We start from the raw sequence: 15,403 nt of genomic DNA, 5'->3' as shown, positions 1-15,403 counted from the left end.
CACCTCAGTAACCTCTGGGGCCAATTATTGTAATTTGATTTGGATTACATGCTGCAGGAAGAGTGTAGGGTGTGTGTTGGGTTTGTGGGGCGTGTAGCATGTGTTTGGGGTGTGTTTAGGGGCAGCTGGAGTGTGCTTGGGCTGTGGTGGGTGTGTGAATTTCAGTTCTTCCACAAGACTGGAAGGTGGACAGTCAAACGCAACACACATTCACCAGTGTCAGTTCTGCTCACAGCAACAGTCATATCAATTATATAGTGCTTTAAACAACGCAGATTGTGTCAAATGTGATAAAAACAACCAGTGTTCCAGTTAAAGTCAGTTTGTCATTGATTCAGTGATGTCATCGTCCAGTTCAGTTCAGTTCAAACAGTATCTGTGCAATCCAGTCAACAGTATTAAAGCATAGCATAATGCACTGGATAGTTGATTTAGTTTTTCTAGCACCCCCGTAGAAACAGGCCTGGTTCCCAAGGATCAATGCACATTTTGCACATCTCCTTTCAGTCACACACCCATTTCAGCTCTTGGAGTCACTATTAATGAGCTGATGAGTTGAATCCAGGTGTGACTGATTATGGAGACATGCAAAATGTGCTATGTTGGTGGTTCTCCAGGAACATGTTTGGGAACTGTGCTTCTCCCCTGCATCCGTGCCTGTTTTTGCATTAGTGTTGAATTAGTTGTCCTTACAGCATAGGTTCATGCGTAGCTTCCTTAAACCGTCTCTAGGGATGTTGTTTGCTTGTGATTGTCTTTCACGCGAGCCAGAAGCTCAGAGATGCAGGAAACAGCCGCAGCACTTAATGTCTCATAAACTCATCAGAGTGATTAGCAGACTAATGAAGAGACGAGATGAGGGGCGGCAGGAATGCAGCGCTACAATCAGATGCAGTCTCTCTAAGGCCCTGTTTATGATGTAATGAGATAACTGCCGTTACAGGTAGCAGGTTAATTACAGGTGTAATTACTCAAGTGCTTCACACTGGCTTCTCTGAAACACTATTGGCATATGATTATCATCTTCAACCTTTGAACACTGATGCACCTTTTACTTTCTCCTGTTACTCACAAGGTTTGATAAAGGATTTTAAAATTTTTCCCATGATGCCTCAGTGCTGCCCCATTTTCATTAGTTTGGAACAGGGTTTGGAGATTCAGAAATCCGCAGCATTCCTGGGATGACACTGACGTGACTGTGTGTGTGTGTGTGTGTGTGTGTGTGTGTTATTAAGTTGCTTCCTCATAGATATGTCTAATTAAAGCAGTTTATTCCACTTCATTTACAACCAAAAGAAAAGCTTTAGTGCTTCAATGGCAACAACTGCACATTACATCTGCAGGAAAACAGCATGGCGAGAATGACTGTGAGAGTGCAGCTGTCCGAGGACATGAGTGTTTGTGCAGATGTGTGTGTGAAGGGTATTCAGAGCTAAATGACCTGTTGCTCCTGTATTTTTTGGAGAACTGGTTGACTAATTCTACTGCTAGTCTGTGTAGACTATACTGAAAAAAATTACAACATACAATTACAAGTACAATTTTGAATTGAATAAATGTTGAAGAAAATCAAGCTGAAATTATGATGAAAACAAGAGTGGGTGAGTGATTAGCATAAGGTTAACACTTCTCTGGATTGGAGGGCTAGTGAATATATGAGTAGTCATGTTGGGAGCAGGGCTGAGGCGTGCGGTCTCTGTTTATGGGTAAGTGCAGAGGTCTGGATCACCGCTCTCCACCGAGAGCACCCTCACCTCCGTCCATGAGGAGCAGGAACGGTGCTGTGGACGGCTTCTCAGCAGGAGGCTGTAATTAGTGTCTTTAGGCTCAGCCTCTGATGGCACTGCCTCCATGTTCATGCCCCATTAGCCTGAAACAAATGTCCGAGCCAAACTAATCGGTGACTGCGACTCTCTTCGAGACAAAGGCTGGAAAATGTGAAGCACTTCAGCCCACGTGATTTGCCTTTTTACTCTTTTCTCATTGCAGTTGTTGTGATCACATGTGCTATATAATCATCAGCACAGCTTCAGTCTAGTGCCCAAATCTAACCTGTTCTGCTTCAGTGTCTACAGAACATGACGTCTTGCCTAAACTCTAAAAAAAGTGCTAACTTTTTATTATTATATAATTTCTAAGCTATTAGAAAGCTATTTCTACCTGAATTAAGCATATTCATAATCTATGACAAAAATGTATCATAAAATAGGTTAGTGGCTAATTGGGCAGCAAAAGTTATTCTAGAAAAATCAGTGCACAATAATATTAAAAATCCAAACATTTAGTGAAAATAATATTTTGTGGGGAACAAATAAACATATTGCACTAAATATGATCAAATGTTACACATTGCTATTTGTATTATTATAAAATCCATTCATTAAAAACATTCATGAATGTATTTATATATAAGTATATACCATAAAATTAAAATATATTTATTTTAAATGTATAGCGTATTTTTTAATAAGGCAACAGCATATGATCGATACGATAGGAACAAAACAAATGCAGTGCAGCACGAAGAGTTTAAAATGTGCGCATCCGGTGTGGAGAATGATGTGCTTGAAGTGAATGATGTCACTGATGCCGTGTTGCTTCAAGTGCATCATTCTGCACACCAGATGCACACATTGTAAGCGCTTCGTATTAAAAAAAATGCAAAGAACAAAGAGAAGAGATGTTGATGCTTAGTGAATAGATATGTGCAACAGTTATTCAACCTTTCTTTTAACAGTTTTAAATTTCATTTATTGTGCAAGTTATAAACAAGTTATAGTCTTTTCTACACCTGTGTTTTGTTCTCACAGACGTAAGTAACAAAACAACAATTCCTGCACGTATGAGACTCGAACTCCATTAGGCCATCAGGCCATGACTTCCACCAACATATATATATATATATATATAGTTTGAATCTCGGGCCGGCAATACCACGACTTAGGTGTCCTTGAGCAAGGCACTGAACCCCAAACTGCTTCCCGGGCATAAATGGCTGCCCACTGCTCCGGGTGTGTGTTCACAGTGTGTGTGTGTGTGTGTTCACTGCTGTGTGTGTGCACTTTGGATGGGTTACATGCAGAGCACAAATTCTAATATGGATCACCATGCTTGGCTGAATGTCACATAACTTTCACGTCACATATTCACTATGTTATAACTGTGATATTTAAATAAGGATTTAACATCACTGGAACACTCGTTGATCAATTGCCAGGATCCCAGGCTAATATGCAGATCCATATTTAATAATTACTTTTAAAGGTAAGAAACTGAACTTTTTCGAGTCATTTTTGCGGTTGTCTATTTTATGTGGGTCAGTGTGTCCAGTTTAATGTGGACACACACTGTCTGTCTCTCTACAGATTCAAGAGTGAACATAGTGTACATAGTGGACACGTTTGAGCCAGAAAGAGGCACAGAGAGAGAGAGAGAGAGAGAGAGAGAGAGAGAGAGAGAGAGAGAGAGGGCATGTTTTTTTCCTTCTACAAGGGTACTGCCTTTCCAAAAGTGCCTGGGGCGAGACTGCAGCACCTCGTCTCCCGGAGGCCTTTGGGCGTCTCCTAATAACCCCCCCATCTGCCCCCATCTCAGAGGTGCATGATGGGATACTTCCCCTTCCCCCTCTCCTCTTCTCCTCGTGTCTCCTCATGTTTTGTGCTGGAGTTCACATCTGCACAGGTTCAAATGGTAGAGTTGCCAGGGAACAGTCAGAGGCCATTAGTGTTTGGGGCGATTCACCCTGCGGCGCTCCAGCACTAACCAGTGAGCGGGGGGGCATGTAGATTAGCAGCTTCACATGTAATGAGCAAGTTTGCCCTTTCTTTTCTTTTCTTTTCTTTTTTCTTCTACTTCTGTCTCTCTCTCTCATTCTCTCTGTCTATCTTTGTTCCATGGCACTAATCCCGTTGCATCATTTTTTTGATTATTTCCACTCCTTTGACTCACTGTCATGTGTTTGAGCATATTTTCACTAGTGATAGCGTGATAGATAATGGCCAGTTTATCTGCTGATTTTTGGATAGATTTTTTGTATCAGCTAAAAACACACCCTTTTGTCAATGCTCAAATTTATCCACAGGATAATGACATTTTTATGTGTGAATGAATGTGAATGAATATGAAATAAATGTCCACTGCATTTCAGCAATTTTGTTTACATTTCATTCTCTGTCATTAAATTGCATTATGTACTTGATACTCTAGACACGAGTGTGTGTTTAATTTGTGTAAAAACAGATTAGCTATCAGTGATTGTTTCTGTGTGTGTGAGGGGCGTCTGGTTTCCCCCCGAGCGGTCAGGGGCTGTAGGGTAATGAAGTGACGGTTCGGTCTGTAAATACACGCGGGTCGCTCCGGCCGCTGTGAGCAGGAGGCTATCGTGTTGCAGTGAAAATGGAAACGTGAATAAAATTAATCTGGCCACCTTTTGGCTTGGACTGCTCGCTGTGGTCCACTCATAACATACCACAACAAGACGAGTTTACGCACACACACACACACACACACCTCCTCCAGTGATGTCATTGGAGAAAACGCCTGAGCTCGTGCTCTGTTTGGCATGTGTTTGACCACCACACTGGTGTTGTGAGCGTCTTTGCCCTTGCAGTTTGAATGATTGTGGATTTCGGGCGTTTGCTGTGAGGTTACTTCCACATTAGCACAGATCCACATGGCGAGGGCAATAAAACAGCACTAGAGAGAAAAATAACATTAAAAACAGAGAGGAGAAGAACTTTCAGTTGTCCTTGTATTCTTCATGTATTTTACATTTGATTATGCCATCCGTCGGATCTGTTCTCTTTCCTCCTTTTTAAAGTGATTACTTGAAATATTAATGCGTGATTACTGCTTATATAGGTGCGTGTGATTGATGTCTCCCCAAAAACAGAAAGACGTGCAAGTGTAAATTTGTAGAATATGGCAGCGTAGTGCAGGAGTTTTTCAGATACATAATTTAGATGCCCTGAAGGAAGGCTTTCAAGGCATTTTTGCCCAAGGCCAAGAAAAAATAACTGACATTTAAAAGTAAATCATTTTTGCTAATGCACAGTTAATGGCAGAGGAGAAAGAAAATAAGTCTGGGAAGTAGTTTATGAAGAGACCCAAGCTGCACTCACACATGCACGGATGGACGCTGATGGACATAAGTGCAGGAGTGTCAGATGTGATATGCAAATGAGGTGCAGGAAGGGGAGGGGCTGCAGTGTTTATCACATTGCAGCTTTTGTCTTTGCAACCATCCTGTATGATGTCAAGCAATATAAGAATTTGTCTTTTAGGGTTTCTGTAAGTTTGTATAATTTTAAAAGCTCTCATTTTGTCCAGGAGATGGGTTAGACAACAGCGTGGCTTCACCTGGCACGGGCGATGATGACGATCCAGACAAGGACAAAAAGCGACAGAAAAAACGGGGCATCTTCCCTAAAGTCGCCACGAATATCATGCGGGCATGGCTCTTCCAGCATCTCACAGTAAGACTCTTTTTCTGTTTGTGAGCTCTTTTATGAGTATAAGTGCTTAGATCTCACACTGAACTGTTACGCATTCAAATAAATACACAGTCATTGACATAAAGACACCAGTTCGATCCGGCCTTCAAATCTGATTGGATGGTGAAAGAATGCCAACAGCACTGGGACTTTTCACTGTTTGCATCACTCCACTTGACTGTGTTGCAGAAATAAATTATTTAGCCGTATTGTGTGTGTAATGTCATTCATTATTAATTTTAGTATCAAAATATATGAGCATTTTTACACTTGCAGTAAGTGCTGCCTTGTGTATACAGCTAAATCACAGCTGTAGTGATACTCACAACAAATGCGAGTGTGTTCTTACTCATTAACTGAGAATGCTTGACCAGTCTAGTTCTGAAAATGCTGTTTGGTAACACTTTATTTTAAGGCATCCTTGTTACAAATGTTACGTGTACTATGCATTATAATAACAGTTAATTATGCATAATGACATATAGTAAGTACATGTAAAGTAGTGGCCAAAATTATTAAAATACTTGGAATATTTAAGCGGTTTCAGTTGTTTTTGTTGAATTGGCCATTACAGTACTCATAAAACAAACTATTGCCGAGGTACCTGCGACAGAATGAATCTGCTGGAAATTGAAAACGATGGACTGGACCCTCGAAGTCAGGACCTCAATGTCGGGCAAATATCCCCCATCGGGCAAATTTGGGGCAAGTTGGGAAATAAACTGGACAGATCTATTGTAGATTTAAAGGAAAGCCTTTGGCTTGAGCTGCAGAAGGCATAAGATAACATTAGTGTTTAATTTTTTAGGAAATATATTGACACTATGCTAGAGAGATGTGCTTCTGTAATCACTGCAAAAGGTGGACATACCAAGTATTAAAGTTAAAAGTGAGATAAAAACAGTACGACTCACTTTATTTTAGATTTGTTGTGCTCAGAGCAACCACCTGCAAGTTTCACATTAAAACATGTTTTGGAGACAAAAAAAGGTCAATATTTTCATATTTGTCAGGTGTTCTAACAATTTTTGGCCACCACTGTAGGTAAATAATATTACTCAGTACTTAAATGTATAATGACACTGTAACAAGCAGACCTTAAAATAAAGGATAACCTGTTTTTTACATCTGTTCTTCCCCCAAAACATTTTGTAGGGTTCAATGTTTGTCTCTGCCGGTCCAAACGCTAGTGGTTGAGAGTGTGTGGGTTTGGAGAGGTGGCATGCGGGGTCATGTTTCATCGGCCTCTCTGATGTCACGACATCTTCCGCGGCTCAGGATATATCGATCTGGACAGGAAGGGTCAGGTTTCTGAGGGAGGTGCTGCCATCTCTGAGCAAATGAACTCAGCATGTGCTCCGCAAGAATCAGAGAACCGGCGACTGTGTGTTTGAGGGACATGCCCTGCACACCCTGACACCCAAATGCAGTCCCAGTCTGGACCCGGTGATCGAACATGAGCAAAAATAATAATAACGCTCCTTAAACGCAGCTAATTAAAAGGACTGTAAATCTATTAGAAACTTCTGTGGCATAATCTGAACTCTGCCATACACTTATAACTCTCATTATTAGAACGACTCCACCGCACCCCAATCTGACAGACAAAGACACCTCGTTTTTCTCTGCTTTATTCTTGCACTCTTTTCATTTGCCGTCCCCTTCACGCTCCCAGAACTGCTTGGTGTGTTCAGCTTGTGTGTAAAGCAGCAAAGGAGGCGTCAACCCACCACCTACCTCGCCACTTTTACCCACAAACGCCTCTCGTTTCATTTACTCGGCTCCATATCACGCAGGAATTTCGCGCTTTTTACAAAGATCATTAGGCGTCTTTACTGGCAGCTCGGGAGATCTCCATTCAGCACATTCAAAAGAGATGCACTCCTGTTCTTTTAGAATTGTTTTCAACTACATGAAAACGAAAGGAGAATTTTCATTAGTGGAAATGTAGATGTTTCCATCATCTTTATAGACGTTTCCCTTATTTCAGTCTTTTATGAGCGCGAGCAATAATCCATCCTTTTTAACCCACCTTTCTATTTTTTTTCCCATCCTTTTCTGACCAAAGAAACTTAATTGAATTATCCCGAAGTACCGAACGCAGCCCCCCGCGCAATCCTTTACACCACATGGCTGTGCCACACATCAGGCCTTTTATTTTAATTTGTTAAGCAAATGTATTTTCCAGTTCAGGATGCATTTGTGTGTGAGTGAATTCACGGGGACTTTGGCCCTGAATGGCCCATAGCGGCAGCTCTCCATTCAACCATTCATTGGAGGGGGCAAAAGAAAAGCGGCAAGGTTGTATTTTCTCCACTGCAGGGCCAAAGCGGAGCTGCTCTTCCATGAGCAGTGGGGGTCCCTTTACATATGTTCTCAACATTGAGCCATTGTCACCTATTCTGTGGGGCTCAAAAGGACGTAACCCCTCCCCCCCCCATTTCCATCCCCCATGCTCACAAAAAACAAGCCGACTAACAGTTACAATTGTGGGCTGAAATCAATGGCCTCCTCTTCCACGGAACAGTCTCTGAGTACGCCCTTATAAGTCTCTCTGAGCCAACAGCCAATCCCACAGAGGAGCAGAGGATGGACCCACAGGAGATGCATGTGGCACATTCTGCACCTGACTGAAGAGCTTCTACAGAACTCGAGAGTTTGGGTCAGAATGTGCTGCAGTCGAAGCCCCAGAGATGTGCTCTTCCTCCTGGAGCTCTCTGGATCTCTTCCAGTGCCATTAGTGGGAGGAAATCCCAGCTGGCTGCTGTAAGCTTTCCCATATGGCACAGAGCTTATGTTATTGGAAAGATAAACTCCACTGTGGGGTGTGTTGCTCTAATATGCTTCATATTTAATGAGCAAGAAGGAGAAGAACCTTCTACGTGGCTCTGAGAGATAGATGCAAGGCAGTGGTGAAGTGTAGTTTGTACTGACACCCCTGCAGGGTCACACAACAGTTTAATGGAGACAAACTTTGAATCCTCTCAATTAGTCAGTTGGCGCCCTCAGTGTGTCTCCTGCTAAGATTAGGGTCAGTCTGCAATGAAAACAGGAAGCACTCAGATACAAAGATAGCACCCCAGGCTTGTTCTGTCCTTTCACTTGGGTAAACCTTCAAAAAGCTATGAAAATAAATAGGCCTGAAATGCGAATCAGTCAGTGGCATGAGTTTGGGGCGGGACTGACTGTCTTTTTCCCTTTATCCATTTGGAATTGATTGAGTTATGAAAAGTGAGTTGTGATATTCCAATGTTAATTTTATCCAATAACCCAGCTTTTGGATCAGCTGAAGAGTAATTTCAGCAGTGGAGAATGTTATTACGTCATGCTTTCTTCAGAATAACACTTATTAAATATAGCGGCATTTAATAAAGAGGGTTGACTTGTTGGGAAATCAGTCAAATACAGGTAGCTGATGGAAACATCCTTAATCAGAGACACAGCAGCAAGAGTCACAAGTTCGTTTCTCATCTGCCGCCATTGTTCATGAGTTAAAAGCCTCATCAGATACTTGTGTAAGCAAATAAACAGGATCAGCCAGTGATCAGCCTGTAGAGTCACACAGTAAAGCAAACAAATCCGTTCTTGAGGCTCATCTCAGACTAAACATTTGGGCTGATCTGCTCTGACTGCAGCTGTTTGCATGTCTGATTCACGTCAGTGTTCGTTTCCACTGCAGAACATCTGACAATAGTTTCAAACAATGGACACAACACACAAAAACATAAAATGTGGTCTGTAGGTTCTCTAACCCCCCACTGCATGTAGATTCAGGGTTTTCGGAGCAGAGGATTCCTCCCTCACTGTGTGGTATAATGCAGGGGTGGTTTCATTTAAGGCTCAGCGAGGTAGTTTTGTGATGCTCCAGGGGTTGCAGTGGGGCAACACTAATCTATCAGGGGCTTGTTTGCCCTCTGTCAGCAGTGCCGCCTATATAACATTTATGTTCAGTGCGTGTGCATCTGCATGTACAAGGAAACCTGAAGATCAGAAACATAATTTACCCTGCTGCACCTAGATATGTGTACTAGTATATCTGATGTGTTGTTAATCAAGTAACTATTAACATTACAAATTTTGTATGAACACTGGACATATTTTCTAGTAATGTGTGCTTTGCACTCCTTGTGGCAACACTGAGAATGCGACACAGTTTTGGGGATGCTGTGTGTTTGATAGTCAGCCTACAGTAAGGCCATTTGTTCTGTTGATTTCTTCTGATCTTGCCAAGTTGTAAATCTAAAGTATTCCACTGTAAACTGCCACTGATGCAGTCAGTTTATCAGAACCTCCGAACCAGAGAGGCTGAAAGTTCAGATGTCCATATCGAGGGACTAATTTCATTCTTGCAAGTTGTGGAATTAAATGAGAAGCCACATCCACCTTCCTCTGTCATATGCAGTGATTTAAAATAGCTATTTTTTGTGTGTGTGCAATTCTTGGTTATCATTAGGGTTTCCAACTGTTCCGTATAATACAGGATTGTCCCGAATATAAGGCATCAAAGAAATGTGGCATACGCCGGATTACCACCATACGAATAACACCATAGGTTTGACATTAAAAGCCCTTTTAGAATAATTGTACATATATAGGATAAGCAAACAAATGTGATTATTTCTGAGAACCTTTTACATATACTTAACTACAGACACACTGAAATGACATACACTATGTGGTACAATACAAATAATTTGAACATCCCTTATCCTATAAAGAATCACAGTTTTCCCTTATTTTCATTTCTGAAGCTGTCAACCCTAGTTAATAGTGTTCCTGGGAAGAGGCTTTGGCATCAGCTAGCATTTGGCATTAAGTTGTTCAGCATCAACATTCACTTTGCCTCTTAAATTAATTTAAACATTTAGACATTTAAAGATCTGCAGCAATCACTAACATGCTTCAGTATTCTTAAGTCCAGTTTAGGCAGCAATGGCAATGAAAGTAAATTTGATTGTTGTCTGATTTTAGGCACTTCCTTTAATGGGAATTGCTTTCAGATCACTGTGTCTCTGTTTTGAACTGTTGCAGCTAAACTATTCTTAAAATAATAGTTTAAGAATAGTTATAATTTGTAATAAAATTTTCAACCTAAAGGCAATCCTCTGTCTTGATCTTGTCTTTGGCCATCATCCTGTATGATGTGTTAGTTATGGCATGTTTATCATGTTGCAATGCTTTTTAGAGATAAACGACTCTCTCTGAACCTCAGAAACAGAGCGAAATCTTTCAGTTGAGGGATGACCTTGCTGACACTTGGAATGTTCCTACATACTCAGACTGAGTCGGGATTAATAAAAATGGCTTGAACAGGCTGGAACACGCTGTTCCATGAATGTGTGTGTGTGAGGGGAATGCATCTGCTCTGACCTGAAATACACATAAACAGTGAGGAGAACAAGAACTTCAGTTTATTAACTCTCTCACATTTCATTGACCTCTACTCAGACAAGTACACAGGCGAAGGTTATAAATTTGTTGAAAATTTAACTTATGTGCTCATCCTGATTCTCTTCAAACTATTGCTCCTCCATTGACGTAAAAAAAGTAAACCTGTGATTTTAGAAGACACTAATTCCTGCTGTAGCACCCTTCTGGCAAAGCTTTAACTAATAAATTGTGTTTTTGTGAAATCAATGCATGCATTCACATATACTAATGTAGAGTATGTTTCAGGCCAAAAAGAGGGAGGAACTAGGGGCGTGGTCGAAGAAACATCTCAGACATAGAAATGGAAAGCTAAGAAAGGACGGTTGTGTGTGTGGGGAGCAAAAATCAAAACCAGACTGTGATTCTCTGTTTAGTTTGTCAGGGGACTGGTGCTCCTCTGAATCCCAGAGCTCTGTGATCTTCCCGCCCATTCTCTGCTGCTGTTTTTATTCTGTTTTCTTTTTCCAGCACTTCTCCTCATGGGCCTTCCTCTGAGCTCTGTCTGCACCTCCTTTCTATTTCATAATGATGACCGAACACTGTGACTGCACAATATCATTTCATATCTCAAATGTTGCATCAAAGGCAACAAACAAAATGCACCAATTTGTTGTGGTTTCCATTCAGCCTCCCAAGATGTTGGCAAACTGAGGCCTACCATCGCCTGGGCCGCCACCACTGTGGTGTGATCTTCACTGTTTAATTCAGGCTCATAAGGGAGTTTTTCATGATGACTTAAACTGGTGAGCAGTATCAAAAACATCCACAAAATGCCAAAGAAAGAAGGCCAAGATAAATAAAAGACAGACAGATATCCTAATCAAACTGGAGCGCTTTGGCTCCAGATGCGAAAGCATGTGAATATTGATCAGATCGCAGTAGTTATAATGTCCCCGGGGCACGGCAATTCCTGCTCAAATCTACAACGATTTTAGATAAAGAGACTTGGCGAGACATTACGGATTTCGGCAAGCAGAACCTCCTCCTTCTATCTCGTCCTCCTCTCCCTCTTCAACTGGGATGCAGAAGAAAAGCAGGGAAAACCTGTATTTACACACACTCTTCTGATTCTCCCTTAATGTTCATTATTTGAAACCGGCCAGCAATTACAAGTTCAAAGGGGCGTAGAGGGCCAGCAACCCACATAATCGCGAGCAAATTAAGTATAGCATGTTCACAAATCATACATTTCCATACAGGCACAAATCTCTGCCACCTCGAGGCTCCAGCATGCACTATCCCTGCCTCGCAATCCTCTTAGCCATGGCTTTTTGTCTGCCTTCACCAACCAGAAGCCTTCTGACATAGAAAATGTATCAAACTTCACCTTGGCTTAGGTCGTACAATCACTGCTGTTTGTCCTCATGTCTCTTGCTGCCAGGCCGCCCACCCTCTCTTACAAATTACTCTGCTCTGTTTCTCTCTCCTCTGTCTTCCTCCCATCTGACGCCACATCCACATGATGTAAGTGCAGGAGTGAGCGTGTCCCGGCAGGTGTATTCCAGTTACCTTTGGAGACAGTCACAGTGGCTTATTCTGTCTACAGGTGGCTCTTTGCACATTGAGAGGAGGGCTAGTGAGCCCAGTGGTTAGCTCTTGTTTCAGAGCCGCCCAACTGGCGGTCATTGTAGACATCCTTCTCTACATCTACACCTCCACACAAGAAGCTCTCTTTCTGTCTCTGTGCCATATTAATCTTCTTCCCCTGTCCCGGTTCAGTGCTACAGGTCACCTATCTTTCTACTGGGCTTTCGTCTGCCTCCCCCAGTTAGCAGTGCTGATGTTTGCCTTAGGGATCTTTGATAAAATCTTCATAGGGACCTGCTTTAGTGCTCACACCATTTCCTGCCTTCTGCTCTCATTTTTTGTCTTGCTTGCATGGGGAACGTACAACTCCTGCATGAATTCAATAAAACGTCAACGCTCCTTGGCAAGGTGAACATCAGACAGTTCATTTTTCATTCAGCAAAATCCCGTCAAAAGGAAGTGAAGGCTGGCTGTTTCATTAAGTGGCCCATCCAGGCAGACACGTGCACCATAGAAGAGCCCATGTTTGCCCAAGCAAGTGTGCATATTAGAACGGAATCCACAGGGAGATTAATGGGCTACTGCCTCTGTACCATTGATTATCTCCACGCCATTTTCCCTCTTCCTGCACACATATTAAAAAGTAATGAAGCCTACGGTGGAAAGGAAGGCAAGACTTCACGCATCATTTTACGTTATCTGGACTCCAACAGCGAGGAATCTCTTTAAGGCATGGTTTGAGCAGAATTAAGTAAACAAATGTGGAATATGCCTTTAAAACAAGTAGCGAGTGAAAGAAAAAATGCTTAAGTAAAGACAAGCCCCTGAACTATGCAGATATTAGCAATTTTGTTGTGTAGTTTTCCTAACCTTTCAACAAGACCTCAATTGCTAGGAATTAGTAACCAATGACAGCAATGGGAATGTGGAAGATCATTAGAAGCCCCAGGATTAGAGTGATCCAAAGCCAGTTCAATAGCCTGTTATATGTCTCTGAACAATCGGCAGTCCATGCTTTGCCTTCTATTTGAGAAATATAAATGCCCCAGCCAGCACCGTGCATCTCCACACCATTGTGTTCTCCTCTGTCATGGCCCTGCTGAAATGGTTGGGGGGGGGGGGGTGCTCTTTCAGGAAAATAACTTCCTGAGACATTATGTGAATCAGCAGACAGCCTTATGGCCCAGACCTCCCCAAGAGTCTAAACTCTGGAGTTAAAGGTGAGGAACCACATTTAAAACCTGATGGGAAACATTTTTTTCTCCCCTACAGAGCTTTATTTTGAATGCTCTTGACTTCATTTGGTTTTAGTATATGGTTATGACTTATGCACTAGATCATCCTCTACAGAGCCCAACCCTCAATGGCATAGCCATTACCAACGCACTTTTACCATTATAGAAGCACGCCGCTCAATTCCCGTCAGTCAAAGTTGACTGTACTGCGCTCAGCTCTGCATTGAATCATGCATAATTGTGCAGTGGTAAGGGGATCAAATAAAGGAAAAAAGCAAGAGTTAGAAAATCCACAAACACAATGGAAAGAACACAACAACAGCTGTCTTACACCTCAAGCAGGCTTCTCTGCAAAGTGATTGGAGAGGAGCGGGGCTTGGGTTACATTCCTGAGATGGGGATGGTTGGTGTTGGTTTCAGAAGTGGGGGCAGGCGGTGGGGGTGGAGACAGCTCAACAAGTTGTTGAAAAGAACACAGACGCTTGTCATCAGCCTCCAGAGCAGGGAGCCATCTGAGTGCATTTTAGTTGCAGAGGTTAATGACCTCCCTTTGCTCTTCCATCCTGCTGGAGTCCTGTGCACCAGCAGCACTCTACTATGTTTGAGCTCACAGTTCTTGCTTGTCGCCTGGATCAGTCCAAAAAGCTGTGAGTAGATCCTGACAATCCCTTTTTATCTCTCCCTCTAGGGCAGCACGTAAACTCTCAGAGTAACGATGGTGTTTGGATTACTGTAGCTCCCTTTGATGACTCAGTATGAACCATGCAAAGTCAAGTCAAGTCACCTTTATTTATATAGCGCTTTAAACAAAATACATTGCGTCAAAGCAACTGAACAACATTCATTAGGAAAACGGTGTGTCAATAATGCAAAATGATAGTTAACCCTCTGGAGTCTAAGGGTATTTTTGGGGCCTGGAGAAGTTTTGTCATGCCCTGACATTTGTGCTTTTTTCAGTTTCTTATAAATATCTAAATGGGTAAAGTCTAATCTCACTGTAATCAGCACAAACTGGGCTATAATAATATAAGAAATGCATGTATGTACATGATTGTGTTTTTGAGAAAAAAAATATTATGCGTGGTTAGTGAAAAACTAAAAATGTTAAAACACTTGAATAAGGCAAAAAAACACATAAAGAACAATGGTTCCCGGGATTTTTGAGAACTGGAGCTTGTAGCCTAGAATTTTTCTTTCTAAATGATGTGAAAATCATCTTGTTTACTCACTCACAGAGAACAATATATTGATTTAAATTTTCTAAGACACTTTTTGTTGGTAAAAGTCATATGCGAGTAGGCGTCAACTACCATGAATATCATTGTGATTTACACCTGAGAAGACAAAGGTAAATAAATAAAAAGAGACTTACTCATGTTCATGATCTCTGCTGAATAAAGTGCTGCATTCTTTTTTTCTGAGGAAATCCATTTCTCAAATCCTCAACCACATGACATCTTTTTGGGGTGAATTATGTCTTATTCCTCTCATCGCGAAGCAAACAGTAAAATAAACACTTGAAGAACAGGCTCGCTGCTTTTTCTTCTGTTATGGGCGTATTCAAGCCGCGCGCTTCAGTTTGAATCTGAATAGAGCGTTCAGCGCGGGGGCGTGGTCACATTAGATATAATGAAGGGAGACTTGAAAAACAGACATCGCGTTGTTTTCATATGGATTACTTTATCACAGAATATCTGTTTTCGGCGGCACTTGTTTAGT

The 15,403-nt window shown here is 41.8% G+C and overlaps 1 protein-coding gene across 4 annotated transcripts in view; it reads left to right on the top strand.

Moving 5' to 3' along the window:
- The window catches only part of LOC132113099 (homeobox protein Meis2), a 73,608-nt gene that overhangs the window by 20,090 nt on the left and 38,115 nt on the right, over positions 1–15,403 (top strand). For 3 of the 4 annotated variants that reach the window (XM_059520924.1, XM_059520925.1, XM_059520927.1), the window contains exon 8: positions 5,329–5,474. In XM_059520924.1, the coding sequence (XP_059376907.1) occupies positions 5,329–5,474 (146 nt within the window). The remainder of the gene's footprint in view (positions 1–5,328; positions 5,475–15,403) is intronic. The other variant, XM_059520926.1, reaches the window with a different exon arrangement.

The sequence above is a fragment of the Carassius carassius genome, chromosome 32 (assembly GCF_963082965.1).
Source record: "Carassius carassius chromosome 32, fCarCar2.1, whole genome shotgun sequence".
Classification (NCBI taxonomy): domain Eukaryota; kingdom Metazoa; phylum Chordata; class Actinopteri; order Cypriniformes; family Cyprinidae; genus Carassius; species Carassius carassius.
Note: the sequence above shows the minus strand (reverse complement) of the source record. Positions and strands in the feature narration are given on the sequence as shown.